This window comes from Globicephala melas, chromosome 15, assembly GCF_963455315.2.
Source record: "Globicephala melas chromosome 15, mGloMel1.2, whole genome shotgun sequence".
Lineage (NCBI taxonomy): Eukaryota > Metazoa > Chordata > Mammalia > Artiodactyla > Delphinidae > Globicephala > Globicephala melas.
The window spans coordinates 38857642-38877067 of record NC_083328.1 but is presented as its reverse complement, the minus strand read 5'-3'; the positions used below and the strand labels follow the sequence as shown (position 1 = coordinate 38877067).

Here is a 19426-nt window from a genome sequence, read left to right as displayed (position 1 = left end):
GATTATCGGCCCAGATGTGTCCCGGTCCTGCCAACTGCTGAGAGCACTAGCCTTCCTCAAGACAGAGCCTTCTGAAATGGGGCCACCTAGCTGCTCACATTCAGCCTCTGTCTGGGGGAAACGGTAGGGGCGGGGGAGCCTCGCACTCGGCAGCCCACAGCCCCACCCCTTACCTCTCCTGCAGGGTCCTCAGCTCACTCTCCCTGGGCCAGTTGGGCTTGTCTTTCCCCTCATAGCTCCTTCTCTCCCCTGCTTCCTCCCCTCCCTCTTCTCCATCCTCAGCTCACTCAACCCTGACCTCCCCTTTTAACACCTCCTCCTAGCAGCCTTCCCTGGCCACGCTCATCCATACCCACCTCCCCTTTCTTTCAATAACGATACCCAGTCAGTGCTGCACATTTCAAAACTTAGGTTTTTAGAGCTACCACACATGAAGCTCTTACCAGCTGCAGGAATTTTAATCTTCTGGACGCTTGAGTAGATACTGTTATTATCACCATTTTACAGCTGGGAAGCTGGGCTGAGAGGTTGACTTTCCAAAGGTCTTAGAACTAGTGGTGAGGGGTGGATTCTGTTCTCAAAGCCAGGGCTACTCCAGACCCCGCCTGCAGCAGAGCTGTCAGTGTCCTGCCCTGCCGTGTGCCCCGCCGTCACTGCCTGGGTGCACGCGGCTGGCCGACACCTGGCTGTCCGTGCCTGCCCTTCGGGGCCTGAACACCTTCTCAGTGGGGTTCATTTTCACCACGCGGCTGGCTTGGGTGCTGAGTGATTAACTCCCCGGGGGAGTAGTCCTCAACAAAGGACAGAGAAGGTGTGATGGACACCCCAGGGTGGGGTGAATTAACACGTGTCTACACTGACTCCTGAGTCCCCAGCAGGGTTGAGGTCAGCTGCCCACAGTGATGAAGCGTGACCCGCACCTGACACAGAGACCCATTTCCTGGCTGTTTGCCCCCTGGCCACACCCCCTATCCCCACCTGCACCTCCCCCACCACCTCTGGGCTGTTCTGCCCTCCCCTCTCCCATCACTTCTGGGCTGTAAGCTCCTTGAAACCACAGAAACTCATATTTATTTCCCTTGCTTTTCCCACAGTGTCTAACCATGCTCAGAACCTTAGACACTCCATAAATACTCATTGAAATCATGTATTGAGTCATGGATGCCCCCAAACTACAGATATTGGGCCAAGAGTCAGTGTGGACCCCTCTTCCTCACAGACGTTTCAGCTCCTGAGCTCTCCTGATGACATACACTGGACATGTACCATGAGAGAGAAATCAACCTTGTTTGGCTAAATCACTGAGATTTGGGGGTTTGCTTGTTATAGCAGCATTCTGTGGCCTATTCTGACTGATACGGTGATCCAACTCGATGAACAAAGACATGTATCAAAATAAAGAATTCAGGAATGACAAAGCTATGATTTTTAAAATAATGATACAAAAATTAATGATAAGCTCTTAAATATAAAACTAAGTAACTGCAGGGGGTATGCTTATGGGAAGAACACATACGCTATCTAAACCTTCACAAATTAAAAGTAACAATAAAACCAACTAAAAAATGAGAGGGGAAAAAAAAATGAGAGGGAAGAAGTAAAAGTGTTAATTTCTTTTTACTTTTATTTCTTTCTTTGGTAGGAGTTTATACCATCTAATATTGAAAAACAAAGTTTAAAATAAACCTAATGATACTAACTTCACTCTTACTCTTTTCTCCATATTATTCTTTAAACTCAGAAGAAATTGATTTAGAAATTACTATATCTAGTGATGAAGAAAAAAATTCAGTGAAGTTCAGCAATTCTTTCAGTTCAGTTCCACTTTTTTCTTCTGTTAAAATAAATATTCACACTGTTGTCTTAGGTTAGGTTCTTCTGGAAGCAGACTCTAAAATTTGAGTATTTCATTGTGTATAGAGGGTGGTCCCAGGAAGCCCTGGTAGGGGAGTGGGAAATCAAGGCAGGGAGGGGAAGGAAGCAAGGCCGGGTGTTAGAGAGCCGGGGCCACCCTTTATGGGGAGCTCAGCTTAGCTCCAGTGGAGAGTGGGGAAGACTGCCTCAGAGCTGTCCCACCCACAGGCAGAGGACCCGGGGCATTTGGCCACCAATTTCCAGCCATGATTAACGGCTCCCCTGGGTGTTAACTCCCAGGCATTTCTTCCCTGCCCTGTGCGTGGGCTGACCCCACTCCTGCAGCCAGAGAACCCCTCAGGCCGAGGGGATTCAGCTGCTTTTGAGTGAAGTAACGGACTCTCCTAGAACAGTGAATGCCGCCAGGATATGGGCTGGACACCAACAACACCTGCTACATTTCTTAAGTTTAAGAAGCCTGTATCATGGATTCATCCCAACTGAATTATACCAAGTAAAAGAAGACAATGTACCTCAGAGAGCGACATGTTGTGTGATTCCATTTATACAGTTTTCAGGAAAAGTCCAAAGTCTAAGGACAGAAAACAGACCCTTGGTTTCCAAGGGCTGGGGAGGAGTGAGGGATGATTACAGGGGGGCTCCAGGGAACTCGCTGGGGTGACGAAGATGCTGTTTATCTCCTTGATGGTGGCGGTTACAGGACAATGCATTTGTCAAGTTCATAGAACTATGCACCTAAAAAGGGCAAGTTTTACCATATGTAAATTATACCTCAAAAATCTGTCTGTGATGCTCTTAAGAATGTTTGCATACTATTTGCTATTTCAAGAAAGTTTAATTCTCCCTTGAGGATGTAGGCACTTGGTTCTAAAACTAGAACAAGGCAGAAGTGATGTTGTGTGAATCAGAGTCTAGGTCATGAAAGACTGCAGCTTCCTGCTCTCTTATTCCCTCCTGGGTCACCTGCTCAGGGGGCAGCTAGATGCCAGGTCCTTACAGCCCGAGGGAGGCCCACTCAGAGACCAGCTGTGGCCTTGGGCCACCAGCCACGTGAGGAGCCTTCTTGGAAGTGGGTCCCCTAGCCCCCACCAACCTGCTCCCCGGCCCACAGTTTGTAACCTCACAGGGGACCCTGAGACAGACCCACCCAGCTAAGCATCTCTCAGTTCCTGTCCCTCAGAAACTGAGCGAGACAAAATGATTGTGTGCGTGAAGCAGCTACGTTTTGGGTTCATTTGTTATGCAATAGATAACTGCTACGCTGACTTAAAATTTAATTCCCATTTTTAAATAAAATTATCCATTCCTTTAGATAAATTTATGCTAAAGAGACAGTTGGCATGATACTGGTGAATAAGGTGAATGATGGCCATTTCTGGGTGGTAGAATCTGGGGGTCATTTTTCTTGTGTTTGTCCTTCTTTACATTCTTGAACTACTTTTTATAACAAATGTGTGTCAATAAAGTGGAAAAGAAAAATAACGACTTGGAGCCCAGAGTCAGTGCAGAGGTATCATTTCCTAGCGGCAGTGCGGGGGAGGGTCTACAGGAAGCAGGAGCACCTCACACTCAGTGGCACCACAGCAGCCAATGAGCCACTTCTGAAACTCGGCTTCGTTCTTGTGCATCTGAAGGAACTGTCCCAGCAGGACGTAGGCCTGCGTGGAGGAACACGGGAAACGTACTCAGCTGTGCTTCTCCTCCCCTGGCAAATCGATGGAGGGGGCACAGGTCAGATTCAAGGGAGAAGGGCTGTCCCTGAAACCCTGACCCTGGCGAAGCAGATTCGGACACTGGCCTGGGTGAGATGTGAGGTCAAGTTGAATGTCCATCTCTACAGGTGGCTTTGGGGGCCGTGTAGCCTGGAAGGAACCTGGACATGTCCTTGAGATCTTGTTAAAAAGGCAGGATCTGACTCAGTAAGTCTGGGGTGAGGCCTGAAACTCTGCATTTCTAATGCTGGTCCCGGAACAATATTTGGAGTAGAGAGAGCCTCGTGTACCTCTGATGCTCCCTTCAGGCCTCGGATCTAATATTTCTCTCTTTGAAACACACACAGGAATTAGAGGTGCCCCCCACCCTGCCACTTTCTCAATGGTTCAAGCACAGGGTTTCTAACCCTTGACACTGCTGCATTTGGGATAGTTCTGTGTTCAGGTGCGTTGTTGGGAGTTTAGCAGCATCCCTGGCCTGTACCCACTAGATGCCAGCAGTATGCCCCCTACCTTGAATTGTGACAATCATGACCATCTCCAGACATAGCCAGGTGTCCCCCAGGGGACAGAATCTCCCACAACTGAGAACCACTGCACCTGGGACTGGTATGTGAAGGGCACCTTAGTATCAGTTTGTTTTTGCAAACCCGCCTTGTGACTCCAGGCAACTCACTTAACCTGAAGTGAGAACCTGCAGAGCCTGGGGTTCAGTTTCTGCATCTTCTGAAGGCCCTTCATCTGCCCCGCCCCACCCTACAAATTGGATTAAGTGAATTCAGTGTGAGACCAGTGGAGAAATGCAACTTCCTTTTTTGTCCTGGAAGACTGCAGCCCTGTGGGAGGAGCAGACAAGGTATCAAGCACACTGAACCTTGCCCCTTTTCCCCTTCTGAAGGGTCTCTGTGGATGAAAAACACGTGTAAAGATTAAGTGCCCACAAGTCAAAGTTGTATGGTGTTCTCTGGTTTTCTGAGTCCTGGTCCCACAGCTTTTCACTCCTCTCGTGCTGTTTCGTCACTGATAGTCATGAGGGGCAAGAGCCACAAGGAGAAAGAGACATCCAAGGCCACAGACTGGCCGGGACATGAACGGGGAAGGCCACGTTCAGTGCCCGGCTCTCCGGCCTGGAATGAATGGGAACCAGTGTCCAGGCCTTGAGTCCTGGGCCCCCTCCAGGAAAACCCACTGGCGTCTATGTATTTCACTTACATAAAACCAAGCAAACTTCATCTTAACCAAAATGAACGCATTTTTAAAAAGACAAATTAAATAAAAGCTGAATTCCAGTCATAAAATATACCCAAGCATTGGAGTTTGGGGTTTTAAAAAAATTTTTAGTCCAGATCCAGTTGTTGAAAAGAGACAAAAGCTAGGATTTCATGGTCATTTTAAATTGCTACTTTAATCATCTTTTTGAAAAAGCGGTGTAATTGGTTAGAATGAGCTCATTTTACTTTTGTCAGCATCCTCGTCTTTTCAGGGGTGATTTTACTGAGTTTTTTTTTTAATTAATTAATTTGTTTATTTTTGGCTGCGCTGGGTCTTCGTTGCTGCACGCGGGCTTTCTCTAGTTGTAGCGAGTTGGGGCTACTCTTCGTTGCAGTGCATGGGCTTCTCATTGCAGTGGCTTATCTTGTTGTGGAGCATGGGCTGTAGGCACGCAAGCTTCAGTAGTTGTGGAATGTGGGCTCAGTAGTTGTAGCTCGCGGGCTCTAGAGTGCGGGCTCAGTAGTTGTGGCATTTGGGCGCATTTGCTCCGCGACATGTGGGATCGTCCCGGACCAGGGCTCGAACCCATCTCCCCTGCATTGGCAGGCAGATTCTTAACCACTGCGCCACCAGGGAAGTCCCTGAGATGTTTCTTAATTCAACGTTTTAAAAAGTGAACATTTACTGAATGTTGATTGAGCCCGTTGCTGCAGTAGGTATGGGAGGGGCAGAGCTTTGTCCCAGGAGAGAGAACATTGATGATAATAGTAGTAAGTGATGCTTTTGAGCACCATGGGCAGGCTCAGACCCCTGATACGTTTTCCTGCTTTGGATCCTGACATGCGCCCCGTCCATTCTCTAGATGGGTCATGGAGAACCCTGGAGGTAAGACTCCTGTCCTCGGCCCCATTCCAGCACACCCCACCCATCTGTGGCCTGGCCTGGCACCTCCACCATCCTGAGGGCTGGCGTCGGCTGCTCTGGTAACCAGAGCTTCCATGTCCCTCCACGCCCAGCAGCCAGGATGCCAGGGACCTCGTGGCTCGCAGGACCAGAGGCAAACTTTCCAGGAAAGCCACAGGCAAGAGGGCCTCATCTTTTGGCCTCCAGACCCAGGTGGCAACTTGATGCTCCCTTCTGCCCTTTCTCTTTGGAAGTCGGCCTGCTTCTCCCTGCTCCCCAGGGAAGCAGGAGTCGTAGGCTCCCATCATGGCCCTGATGGAAGGAAGCCCTCTGGGTTTCTCTGCGGGCTCTAGAGAGCAAGCCCCTAACCTGGGGGAAGAGGAGCCACCCCCTGCCTCCTTGGACCAAAGCTCAGAAAAACCTGGCTGCAGGGAGAGTGATGCAGATACCCTGACAGACGTCCCCACCTCCCGCCACCCAGGCCAGGGATGCTCATTCCTTCCCGAGGCAGCCTTTGCCTGTGTGGCAGGATGGCAGCTCGAGGGAAGACTTCCGTCAACGCCACATCCCAATCGTGAGCAGGTCTGGACCAGCCTCCAGTGTGCCGTGCCTGTTCCTTGCGAAACAGTAGCAATATTTGAGTCCGAGGTCCCTGGTGAGTGACCTATGCCGTCACACAGGCCCTGAGCTCAGAACCCCACTTGGTTTGCTGGTGTGCTGCCACCATCTTGAAATTCCTGATTAATTTCAACAAGGGGCCGCCCATCTTCATCTTGCACTGGGCCCGCAGATTAGGTCCTGGTCCACGCTCATTAAAAATTTCAGGGACTTCCCTGGCGGTCCAGTGGTTACGACTTCGTGCTTCCACTGCAGGCTGTGCAGGTTTGATCCCTGGTCAGGGAACTAAGATCCCCCATGGAGCGGCCAAAAAAAAAATTTTTCATCTCCACTATGACACCTGGCCTTTCAAACAGAGACACGTAGTCTCGGCCCCTCACTGTCAAGCTCCCCTCCTGCCAGTTCCCAGCCCCTCAGCGCCCGTGGCGAATGGACTTTACAGCACCACCAGGCTTTGTTGTGTGATGAACAACTTTCTTTTTCTCTAACTGGACGCTGACTCCTCAGTCTTCAGGGCCACTGAGTGCCAAAGACAACCTCGCAAATGCAGCCTCTGTCAGTGTTTCCAGTGTAAAACTCCTTGTCTGAAGCATGAATGTCCAACCCACTGTGCTTTCTTCCCCCTGCCCATCTCCCTAGGACACACTTACACAAAAACATTGTTTAACTGAAACTCAAATTTAATTTGAGCATGTTGTATTTTACCTGGCAGCCCTGCATAGGATAACCCCAAGCTTCTGTGACTGACTCCTTGTAGGGTCCGGGCATCAGGCAGGGCTGGGGGTGGGGGTGGGGTCCCTTGCCCTACTGCCCACCCCAGAGCCTGTCTGCCAGATTCAGATTTTGTCTCTCTCACCTTGAGTGACTTTGAGTGATGCACTTGGCTGCTTCGTGCCTGTTTTCTCATCGGTGAAATAGAGACGAAATAGTATACTTTATGGGATCTTTTGGTAATTAAATGAAATAACTGTATGTAGTGCACTCGGATCAGTGCCTGACATGGAGCAAGCATCAGGTGCTGGTTCTATCAGGTGACAGAGGCTTGGGGAGCAGGTGGGCATCCAGGACATTTGCTGCTCCCTCATCTTCCAAGTATGTTTCAGAAGGAAGATTTAGGCATGGTTATGACTTCGTAGGGTGTTCAAAGGGTACTGAGGCAAACCAGATTCTGTGGGATGTGAAACTTACTTCCACGCTGTTGGAGTCACCCCATAGGGCACTGCCCATGACTCTGAATCTACTGAGCGCCTGGAAATTCACCCCCCTCCATTGGGTTTTCCTAGGGAGAGGAGGAGTACGAGAAACCCAGAACAATCCTTTCTTCAGAGAAGATACGGGAGGACACCAAAGGGAGCTGTGCCTCTAACAGAACGCGTGGAAAAAACAATCAGTAGTTTGAATGTGACAGCAAGGGGTCCACTGGGTACTCAGCGTTTAGAAACAGCGACGTGTCCGGCCAGGGTGGGTGGGCAGAAGGAGGGCTTGCTTCCGGAGGGGGTGGGCCATGAGTGGGCCCATGAAGGAGACAAAAGTTCATTTTAAGAGGGGCCTTGGGTCCGCGGGAGGGTGGTCCCCATGTGCTTGTAGTTCATGAACAGTCTGGTGGAGCATGGGGGTGAGGGTGGGGGGACAGAATAATATAAGGCGGAGCTAGACCTGGCGCGGACACCTTGAGCACGATGTATCTTCCCTCTTCTGGTCATTCCTTTCACCTTTGCAGACATTTCGCCGTTAAATCTAGACCAATGCTGTCCAGTAGAAATCTAATGTGGGCCAGCACACGTGTCATTTTTAATTGTCTAGAAGCCACGGCAAAAGGGGGAAAGAACAGGTGAAATGAACTCTAATAATTTTAATTTTTTCCCATATTTCTAAATTATTATCATTCCAACATGTAATCAATTAAAAAATTATTGATGAGATGCTTTCCATTTTTTGTTTGTTTGGCACTGAGTCTTTAACGCGGCCATGTGTATTTTATATTTATAGCACAACTCAATTCAGACGGTACGCAGCAGGTACAAGTGGCCCACGGCCGCCGTGCTGGACGGCCAAGGTGTAGATCGTCAGGCCGAAGCCGTCAGCCCCAGGGGAGGGCAGGCACGAAAAAACCCAGAGAAAACGCAGCCACATTCTTGACTTTTGAGACTTGGGTGAATCCGTAGTTTTGAAAGTCAGGACTGCAACTGAGCCAGAGAACTGTTCAAGCCACAGACAAATCTCTGGGAAAGTGCAGAGAGAGATAGGGGCAACCCCGCCGAGCACGTCATGCCTCCGTAGAAGAAGAAATGCAAGTCTGACTTGGGTGGGGCAGGCATCGAGGAGAAATTACTGGACTTAGAGGCTGGTGGGAGCTTAAGAAGGTGTCTCCATGCCTGCCCCTGTCCAGGGCCACAGTCCTAGAGGGATGATCGATACACCCAGATGCACCCTGGGCTCCCAGGGCGGGGCTGGTGTCCCATCTCCTGGTTCCAGCATCTGGTGTCTCGGGAGCGGTGTGAGGGGCCCAGGCAGGCAGGGCTGAGGGCAGCCTCACACATCTGCATCCCAGCGGGTCCTCGGAAAGGCCCAGCACCCATGGGACAGGCCAAGGAAGCCACCATGAGCAGGGGTGGAGCCTGAGGGGATCTCTGCTCACAGCCAAGAAACCCCAGGGACCCCCCAGCCTGGGGAGGGGCCTGCCATGTCCAGGCCTCCTGCAGGCAGGGTGTGAAAACCCAGGAGCTCAGAGGACTGTGGGGCAGAGAAGAGATCTGTAGGACATCACCGTGGTGGATACCTGTCATCACTCGTTTGTCCAAACCCACAGGATGCGCTGCACCAAGTGTGAGCCCTAATGTCAACTTTGGGCCCCGGGGAGATAAGGTGTCAGTGTAGGTTCTCCCGTAAGAAACCTACCATTGTGCTGGTAACGCGGAGGCTGTGTACGGGGCAGGGGCATAGGGAACCTCGCAGCACTTTCTTCTCAGTTTTGCTGTAAACCTAAAACTGCTCTAAAAAATAAAGCCTATGGAAAGCACTACAGGAACCTGCGTTTCTTTTGCTACATCTGAGCCGCCGCCCTGCCGGGATCTACCTGCCTCTTACTGCTGGCCCCGCCCACGGCCCCGCCCCCCCCCCCCCCCCCCCCAGCGCCTGCTCATCTTGTCGGTGCGACACTGGGGTCTCCTCCTGGATCCTCATATAGGCCCAGCCAGGCTCCAGCACTCGATTCAGGAGCTCATCACCAAATCTCAGTGTAAAGCCCCCCCCCCCGCGCCGCCAGGGTGGCCTCCTGGCCCTGATATTCTTGGGTGGTTTGTGACCATATAATCCATGGCTGTTCTTGTCCTCACTCAGGACCCTGATCAAGGCACTCACTTTCCAGAGCCTCTGTCTCCTTGTTTGTCAAGTGGAGACAGCGACCTCTCATCTCATTCGCAGGTGGGTGAGGGGCTCAAAGCAGAGGAAGAAGGTGAACCCCTGGCATCAGTGCCTGGAATTAGTGGCCCTTGGAATGAGTAGAGCCTAAAAGGAGAGGGCTGGTCACAGCTAGCTAGGAGGTGGGAAACACAGAGGAGCAGATCTCCAGGGACCTGGCCAGTTCCTCCTTCCCTATAGCCCTGACTCTATGTAGCAAGTTCTCGGATGCCTGAAAATTTCCCATTATTCATTCATTCCTTTATCTTTAATATGCCTCTCATCCTCCTAGAATCACTTGAAACAAGTTGGAAAAAGCAAAACTATAGGGACAGAAAACAAATCAGTAGTTGCCAGGGGCTGAAGGTGGGAAATGTGACGGGTAAGGGGAACATTTTGGCACGATGGGGTTGTTCTAGGCCTTGATTGTGGTAGTGGCTACATGACTACGTGCATTTGTCAAAACTTGCAGAACTGTGTACTAAAAAAAGGTGAAATTTACTGTATGTAGATTAAAATATTTTTTGAACGATGAGTATGGCTGAACAACAACAACACCTCAGAACTATGGAGACATTAAACCAATGGTGGTAGAAACCAGAATAGCGGTGACTTCTGGGAGTGGGGGGTGGAGTTGACTGGCAAGAGACACAGGGGAAGCTTCTGGAATTCTTGAGGATCCTGACCACCAGATCCGGGTGGTGGGTCTATGCATGTATATCTGTGTAAAAACTCACTGAGTTGAACCCGTCACATCAGTGTGGGTATGTTACACCACAATAGAAAAGTAAAAGGGACGATCATTTCTTCTAAAAAATAATTTTTAATTTAAAATGTCTTCCCTAATCAGACTTGCCTGCTCTGCTCTCTGCTTGGGAATGGTCCTCTCTGCTTTATCTGGGAGGAAAGAAGCAAATCTACCTCAATCTGTCTTCCTGACAATCCCACCTATTGGGTATCAGATTGTGGTAGATTCGGGTGATATTCAGAATGTTTAACAAGTGGTGCAGGGCAGCGTGTCAATCAGAGAACCACAGGCCCAGTCGTCCAGCTGCCCCCTGGACACAGCCATGCGCTGGGCCGGTGCAAACCAATCTCACCGTCAGCTGCGCACTCAGCGGTTCCCCGCCTCCCTGGGCGTCTCTGCAGCCTCTTCCCGCCCAGCGGTGAGGGCTGACTTTAAAGCCAAAGGGAACGAGCTACAGTACCTCTGCCGGAGGTGCCTCTCTCGACCGAGTGTGCAATGCTCCTGTGAATTCCCACCCGCTCACTTTCTCTGGGTTCTCTTTGGGAATATCTCCCATCCTCTCCTAAGGTTCATGAAGCCTTATATAATAGCACCATAGAAACAGTTGCCTAGAAGAGATCGTTCCGATTCCATTGGCCATCATTGAGGCTGTTCTCGGACTGCTAGTGACATCTTAGAATAACTCACTTCCTTGTACTCTGGTGTAGACACCAGGCTGCTATGACTCCACCTGCCATGGCCTGATAGGACAAGAGACCCTCATGTCTCTTCATGGGGGTGGGGAGTGCACCCAAATCGTCCATCCTGACAGCTCGGCCCCAGACTCGGGCGGCCGGCTCACTTCTGTCGACCCCTGGGTGTTTGAACACCAAGTGAGTCACGCACAGCCCAGCTGCTCTGAGCCACAGTGATTCGATTTGCCCATTATCTGTGGACCCTGGCGGCTGCCCAAGCATGCGGGGTCAGTAGCCTCCAGCCAAGCATGTGGCGCCCGGCCAAGTGGCAGCTTTGCTCTCCGACAGCCGCTGGCAGGGACACGTGGCACTGGCTGCCATCTGGCAGGATTAGGGGAATACAGGTTGAAAGAGAAGTTGGAGAAACGAGAAAGGAGGAATTACCTTGTTGAAACCTTTGGTGCACAGATTGATGCAAGCTCACGGCTGACCCCATCTACCCAGGCAACATTCTTTTCTCCAATGGGTTCAGAAAGGAAGGTTCTCAGCCTGGGAGACATGTGGTCCATGTTCTGCAACAGCCATGGGGAGGGAGGTGGTTAGGGAACTCCCTCGGCCTTCCCGGGGCGGGGGGCTGGGGCCAACAGACAGTGAGTATCCTGCCACCGCCCAACGTTTACTGGGGACTTTTAGATGCCAGGTGCAACGCCCTGCTTTGAAACCTTTACATACGCATCCCCACCTGCACGGGTTAGGTGGGGACGTTAGTGATGGTCTCAGATAAGCCCAAAAACTCCCCAATGAAAGGGTGGGATTGATGCTAAGAGCTCTGATGGGTTCCTTGCCAACCTTCCCACCCTAAATGCTTAAAGAAACAGCCTGCTTCTCTTAGCCAGTGAATCTACCTTCTCCAGCGTTTTTTTCATATTTTTATTTTAGCTTTTATCTCATTCTGTAATAGCTGGTTGTTTGGTTGCAATAACGGAAAACTCTAACTGGCTCAAATATTAAAGAAGACATGATATAAGTCAGGAGCCCAAGAGTGAGGGTGGGTCTGGTACCATCAGGGTTGCAGATCCTTTTCTCTGATTCTTTCAACTTTTCTTCCCTGTGTTGGTTTCGGTGGGGGCTGGTTCCCCTCATGGTGATGAAATGGCTGCTCCAGCACTCATGCCGCGCGCCCCCCCCCCCTCAAATCTCAACCCCAAAAGAAGAAGTTTCTAAAGAGAGAGAAACTGTTTCTGAGGAGTTCCAAGCAGAGCCTCATCCAGCCGTATGTCCAGTCCTGGATCTGGGAGTGGAGTCAGCTTTCTCTAAGCTGTACAAGCTGTGAGTTCAAGTACAGTTACCTGCACAAAATCAGGATGATTATCCAGAGAAGGGCAGGTGGGTGTGAAGGCAGTAACCATAACGTCCCACTATGTTCCACCCCTTTGATGAACTAACATTGGTACAATCTCCTTCCCTTATGTAGCCATCAGAAATACCCACAGGTGGCTGAAATGGACTCACCCCTCCCCCAAAGGGCGGAGCTCTATGATTCATCCAGTTACTGGATTCAGACTCGAGTTCATATTTTCTGTGAGATGCATCGTACTCCCCATCATGTCTGGAAGTAGCTACTCGAGGGATGGTAACCTATGAACTAAATTCTGCAGTTCATCATCATCAACATAGCCAGCAACGATGGGAAAAACCAGGATATCTGCAGTAAGAATTTCCAGAAGGGAAATTCTCCATTTGGAGAAGGAGAAGGTGGGAAACACACTCAGTTGCCATTGGTCGATAGCACATACGGTATTGAGGAAATATTGGGGATTCCTTGCCCTTGTGGTGAAGCCAGCTCCTCCAGCAGACAAGATGCTGGCCCCCAGTTCTGGGTTTGGGTGGGTCCCCATCCACTGCCTTGTTAACATCTGAGGGGCTTGGTGTTGATGCCTCCCAAGAAGATTCACTGTTGTAGCACCCCACTTCCTGTGGGCACAAGCTCAGGGATCTCCGTGAGGGATAGGCAATCTCAGGCCACTACTTGGCCAGTTTCCTTGGCATCTCAGCCCCCTTCAGAATTTACTGGGTTTCTTCTGTTCAAGTCCATGGGTTGGTGGTTGAGTGGAGATCTTCACAGGTCTGTATCCTTGATCTGTGCCCTGCCTGCTGCCCTGATCCTCGGACTGGGGACATCTAACTACATCTCCGAGGTGGGGAGGTGCCCCAGGTCTGCCCCTTGCCCCACCTCATCCCAGCTGCATCTTCACAGTAAGGCAATTGTCCCCTTTATCAAGCGTGACATCCTTCAGACAAGAGGCTCGGGAGACACCTGGGAACTGGGGCAATGTTCTTCCGGGGCCCTAATCCTTTCTCTTGTTAAGTCACCTGACTGGTCGCCTGTGTTCTAAATTCAGCCTGAAAAGTCAGCTTTTCCAACCCAGCAGGACTTGCTCAAGCCACAGGCAGAAACGCTGTCTCTCAGCAAAGCTGTATTTTCACCCCTCTCACCCCGCCAATGGGCCACCTTCCCCCTGGATGTGAGTCTCCTAGGGCCTTAATGAGGACGCAGAGGTGCACAGTGTCCCGAATATCCCGTCAGACCTCCAGATGTCGAGTCTCCATACACATAAGGTCTGTGTCCCCGGGTGCAGCGGGCCCACCAGAACCGCCATTTCCCTACACAAGGGTCACTGTCCTCGTCGTTTGTGTGAAGACACCCTCACTCCTCTCTGCCTGTCCGCGCTGGAGGTTTGCTCCTTAGTTTATGATGCAAGCAACAGGAAATCCGGTTCCAGCTGGCTTACACTTAACGGAGGTTTACTAGCATGTGCCACCTAAATGTCCCGAGGTGCGTCACATGTGGTCGATCAAGGCTCCCGCTTGATTTCCCTGTGACTCTCGACTCTGCCTCCCTTCGTTCATTGGCTCAACCCTCAGCTCCACTCCTATTTGGAAATAATCGGGCTGCAGCAGGGCCTGCAAGCCACGCCCCCTCCCCCAAAGGAAAACACTGCTTTTCCTCCAGAAGCTGTGAATGTGTGCCTTCTCCAGTCAAATCCTCGTACGCCAGGCCTAAGACATTGACTACGGCCTGATACATGTGTCTTCCCTCTGGTTCAGAAAGCAGGTTAGTGACCTGCAAAGCACACAGGCTGCAGGGGCGGGGATGGGACACAAAATCAGGGTAGTCGCCGTGTTCCTGGGGGCACTTACCTGGGGAAGTGACCACCATACGGGCTGAGGGTAGGAGAGCAACACAGCACCCTCCACATACTCCCCAGTAGGTTGTGAGGCCCCCAAGGGCCGCAGCGCCTCCCAAACGGCCTTTGCTCCGCACCCCAGCCCCAGTGCTGAGTACTGCGCTGGCACACGGGAAACACTTGACCTCAACCACAGAAACATCTGTGGCTTTCACAGCACTGGTCCCCCAACCCGTCCCCATGCTCCCAACTCTCCTCCAGACCTTCCTGTAAAGCCTAGCTCCCCTTGTAAGCCTTCCTGCCCCAGGGAACGTTTTGGATGAAACTAAACTCTCCAAGGAGTGATGAATCCAAATGCACTGATTTTCGGGGCCAGGGGGCTCCTAAGGAAAGTGGTCTCGGTGTGTCAACTGATTCTTGTCCAGAAGCCACCGACTCTGCGAGTCTCAAATCCATGGATGTGTGAGCTGCGAATACAACATTACGTGGAGAACACAGATCTCTCTCTTCAGCAGTTCAATATGAACATCTCTCAATCTGTGAAAACGCGATACTGCGTGAATCTGCAGCACCCATCGCCTCGTGGGGCGGTGAGTCGGGGTTGGTGGCCCAGCTCGGGGCCTGGCGGTAAGAGATCAGGATTTCTGAGTGGGAGGAAGAGGCCGAGAGAGTGCTGGCCGGGTCACCAACTTTGCCCAGGGAAAATTCCACTCCCTATCCGCACTGGCCATCTGTTAAGTTAAACATCTCTGCCTATTCAAAGAATAAATGGAAAGCACAACATTGTTATCAAAGCACCAGCAGCATCAAAGACAGCCAGTCGTTAGCAACACCTTGTGTGTTTGCTTTTCTCACACAGCTGGATCCTTGAGACATTCTGGAGCATAGACAGCGATGTTTACCCTCCTCACGGACCACCGAGGAAAGGTCTTTGCATTCGTTAGGGTGCCTTTGCGACAGTGGTCCTCAACTGGGGGCCAATTGTCACCCCCTCCAAATATGGGGCCATGTGTCTGGAGACACGATGTCACAACTGGGGGGGGGGCGGGAGTGCCACCGGCGTCTGATGGGCAGAGGTCAGGGTTGCTGCCACGCATCCTGTAATGCACACAGCAGCCCTTCCACAGCAAAGAATTGTCCTGTCCCACACATCCAGAGAGTCAAGGCTGAGGAACCCTGGGTTACAAGGAATGGAGAACCCTGACTCAGACGCTCTTAAACAATAAATACATTTCTAATCTCACATAATCAGCAATCATTGGTGAGGTGGACCCAGGATTTTGTCAGTCAGTGGCTCTGTTTTTCAAGTACCAGTCTAGCTGCCCCCAAGGTCCCGAGATGCCTATGGAATTTGCTCGGGTCGCATCCTGACATGAGAACTTCACAGGGAAGGAGAGGTCATTTCTGCTTTGGCAGCAGAACCTCTACAGCAGAACTTCCCTTCCTTCTACTGGCCCAAACCAGGCCACATGCCCAGCCCTACACAAGTCACTGGCCAGGGAGTAAGACCACGGGGTGGGGGGTGTGGGGAGTGTATGAGGTCATCCTCCCGAGCACATGGCTGCTTGGAAAATGCTGGGGTCTCCAGGAAGTAGGAAGGGAGGAGGTGGGTGCCGGGTGGATGAATGACCTTGTCTGCTCCATCTTCTAAACCCTGGACTAATATTCGGTCCGTTGCAACTAGCGCTTCTCAAAGATTAATGTACGCACCAACCACACAGGGGGTCTTGTTGAAAAATGCTGGTTCAGGGACTTCCCTGGTGGTGCAGTGGTTAAGAATCCGCCTGCCAATGCAAGGAACACGGGTTCGAACCCTGGTCTGGGAAGATCCCACATGCCGCAGAGCAGCTAAGCCCGTGTGCCACAACTACTGAGCCTGCACTCTAGAGCCCGCGAGCCACAACTACTGAGCCCATGTGCCCCAAGTACTGAAGCCTGCGCGCCTAGAGCCCGTGCTCCACAACGAGAGAAGCCCCCACTCGCGCAGCAACGAAGATTCAACATAACGAAAAATAATTAAATAAATAAAATTTTAAAAATAAATAAAATTCCCACTGTGATAGCGGAACTGTCTTTCTAAAAAATAAAAAACAAAGAAAGAAAGAAAAAGAAAAATGCAGGTTCAAATGCAGCAGGTCTGGAGTGGACCTGAGACGCTGCATTTCTAACGAGTTCCTGGAAGATGTTGATGTTCCCAGCCTGTGGATCGCACTTTGAGTAGCAAGGCATTACGTGATGCCACTTGTTCTTTTCATGTTATTTTATATCTCATCGTGGTAAAATACACGTAGCGTAAAATTTACCACCTTAACCATTTTTAAGTGTACAGTAGTGTTAAGTATATTCACATTATTGTGTGACCGATTTCCAGAAGTGTCTCATCTTGCAAAACTGAAACTCTTAAATCCATTAAACAAGTCCTCATTCCACACCTCACCCTGCTCCACCCTCCGCTCCTGGCAACCACCATTCTGCTTTCTCTATGAACATCTCTATGAACGTGACTGCTCTAGGGACCTCATATAAGTGGAATCATACAGTATTTGTCCTTTTGCGACTGGCTTTTTTCACTTAGGGTGATGTCCTTCAGGTTCAACCATGCTGTATCATGTGTTAGAGTTTCTTCCTTTTTAAGGAAGCTCACCTTGTACATACATATCACATCTTGTTAATCCATTCATCCATTGATGGGCACTTGGGTTGCTTCCACCTTTTGGCTATTGTGAATAATGCTGCTATGAATATGGGTGTAAAAACATCTCTTCGAGACCATGCTTTTAGTTCTTTTGGGTATGTACCCAGAAGTGGGATTGCTGGATCACATGGTAATTCTATGTCTACTCTTTTGAAGAACCACCATACTGTGTCCCATAGTGGCTGTACCAATGCCACTTATTCTTAAACTTGACAGCACATTAGACTCACATGGGGAAATTTACAAATTACTGATGTTCAGGTCCCTCCTCCAGAGTTTGCTTTAATTAATGTGGAGTAATGCCCTGAACACTGGAATTTAAAAAAAACTCCCCAGGTGATTCCAATATGCTGCAAAGTTTGAGAACCATTGCTGCCTTGTCATTTGCTTCTTTCTCATAAAATTATGAGCTGGTTTTCTAGGATGATGGGGTTCCAGCTAAGTGGGACTTTATAGTGGAGTCTCCACCGTCTGTGTTGCCAGATGGCATAAGCTCACCCACCCTCAGGCACTGTCTACACTCCCACCCCGATCACCAGGCACATCACACCCTCATTAGACATCAACAGGAAGATTTAACTATGACCCCGACGGCTTTGAGGTCAGACAACTTCAGAGCATGCAGACCTCAATAATGGCCTATCCCCCTGTTTTTAAAATTATAAAAAAAGGGATCTTTACTTCAAAGGAAATTTTACCTGGAATCCCTTTATGTAAAGTAGATCAAAGCAGAATTACTCTGTTGACTTGGGAACGAGGTGAGAACACCAACCCCTGCCCCAAACACGGAGCTGTCGGGTGGTCCCCGGTGCTTCCCCGGCCCCTCTCTGATGCAGCCTAAACCCCTCATGTCACACATGAGAACACGGAAGCCCCAAAGTTTATGTGACCTGCTCAAGACCATGCAGCTAGCAACCATGCAGAAGGGCACCCCCTTCTGAGTCAGTGGCATTTCCCAGTGGGGGGTGGCTTCAGGATGGGGGGGCTGCAGTAGGGTCAGATTAAGCGCTTGCTCGAGGGCCATATGACAAAACGACTGCAAATGCGTTAACGTAGTGTCGTCCCGCCAAAGACTCCTGTGTTACAGGGTGTTCTTCTCAATTACATCGTTTTCAACCTCAAAGTAGTGTTTGGGGAAGACACATGGCAGGAAATGACCTCGGTCAAGTCTGGGTTTAGATGCTTAGAGGAGGCACCTGTTTAAATAAAGAATACAAGTCAAGGGAATTTGATCTCGATTCTCAAAGGAATGACCTTCTAGTTGCAAATGTTTGACGACATTTAAAGATCATTTAAAAAATCGACACAATCGGTCTTTGTGAGGAGGTGATAACAAATTTATCTGCCCCGTTAGATAAATGGGGTGAGGGTGCAGGACTCTGATACCAGACAAATGGGCATGTGGGGCTTGGGATGCCGTTTCCAGCGGGGACATAATATGTGAATTCGAAAGGTGATGCCGTTCAACACCCATTAGCGGGAAGCAAAGTCATTATTCTCTGAAAACCGTGGGAGAGGACACGAAATGTAACCCCAGTGAGGAAGACACCAAAGTGGACCGTACAGGAGTATAATTAGAATACTATTGTTTTCCTGAAATGGAAACAGAAACGTAATATATTTCTAAATATACCATTTTATATAATATGTGACTTTAAATGTGTGTAATTAAATTATAAGATCAAATAGTCTATGTAGACTATTTTATCTATATCCCTGAGAGTTTATATATTCAAAGAGCCAAAAAACATTTTGAGCAAATGAAAGATTATCTTATTTTCGTGTTTGCTTTCTATTCAGGCATTTACGGTATTGCCTTCCCCAGGAACTACGGTATATTTAATATTAGACTTTGTGTTTTTCCCTCACCCTTTATTGGGGTAGTAACAGGGGGTAGAGGGGAGCATTCTGCTGCTTACATCTTGTTCTATAAAATGTCCCACAAGATACATCTTTTGGAATTTAATGTGAAGAGAAAAGTATACCTTCCAAAATTGGCATATTTCTACCTTTATGACAGAAAGGACTTGCAAACATCCTATTTCCCTTTTTACTAGGAATCTTTGAGCTCAATTTGACAACCGTATAGAGAAACTAGCGTGGATTAAAACCTCCCTCCCTTCCTAGTTACCATGTTTGCTTCTTTATCTCAATGTCTTCATTTTCTTTTTCTCCCTTTATTTTAAAACTTAAATTCATGTGTTCAAAGTCCTCACACCCTCGATTAAAAAGTTGCCCAATGCCTGAAAGCTCTGGAGAACATAAATAGCTCCTAAACTAAGCAGATTTATGGGAAAATTCAGGATCCTTCCCTGTGTCCTCAAAACACGGCAGCTGTGTAGCAGCAAGAGAGCGAGGGTGAGAGTGACCTCAGGACGGTCTCCGCAGAGGCCCTGGGCCTC

General features: G+C 49.8%; 1 protein-coding gene across 1 annotated transcript; it reads right to left on the bottom strand.

The window, feature by feature from the left end:
- Positions 1 to 3395: 3395 nt before the first annotated feature.
- Positions 3396 to 11710, bottom strand: BANF2 (BANF family member 2). The gene is given in 3 exon segments (XM_030872149.1): positions 3396 to 3533; positions 11586 to 11617; positions 11620 to 11710. Coding segments are annotated over 3 exon segments (261 nt in total).
- Positions 11711 to 19426: the final 7716 nt, after the last annotated feature.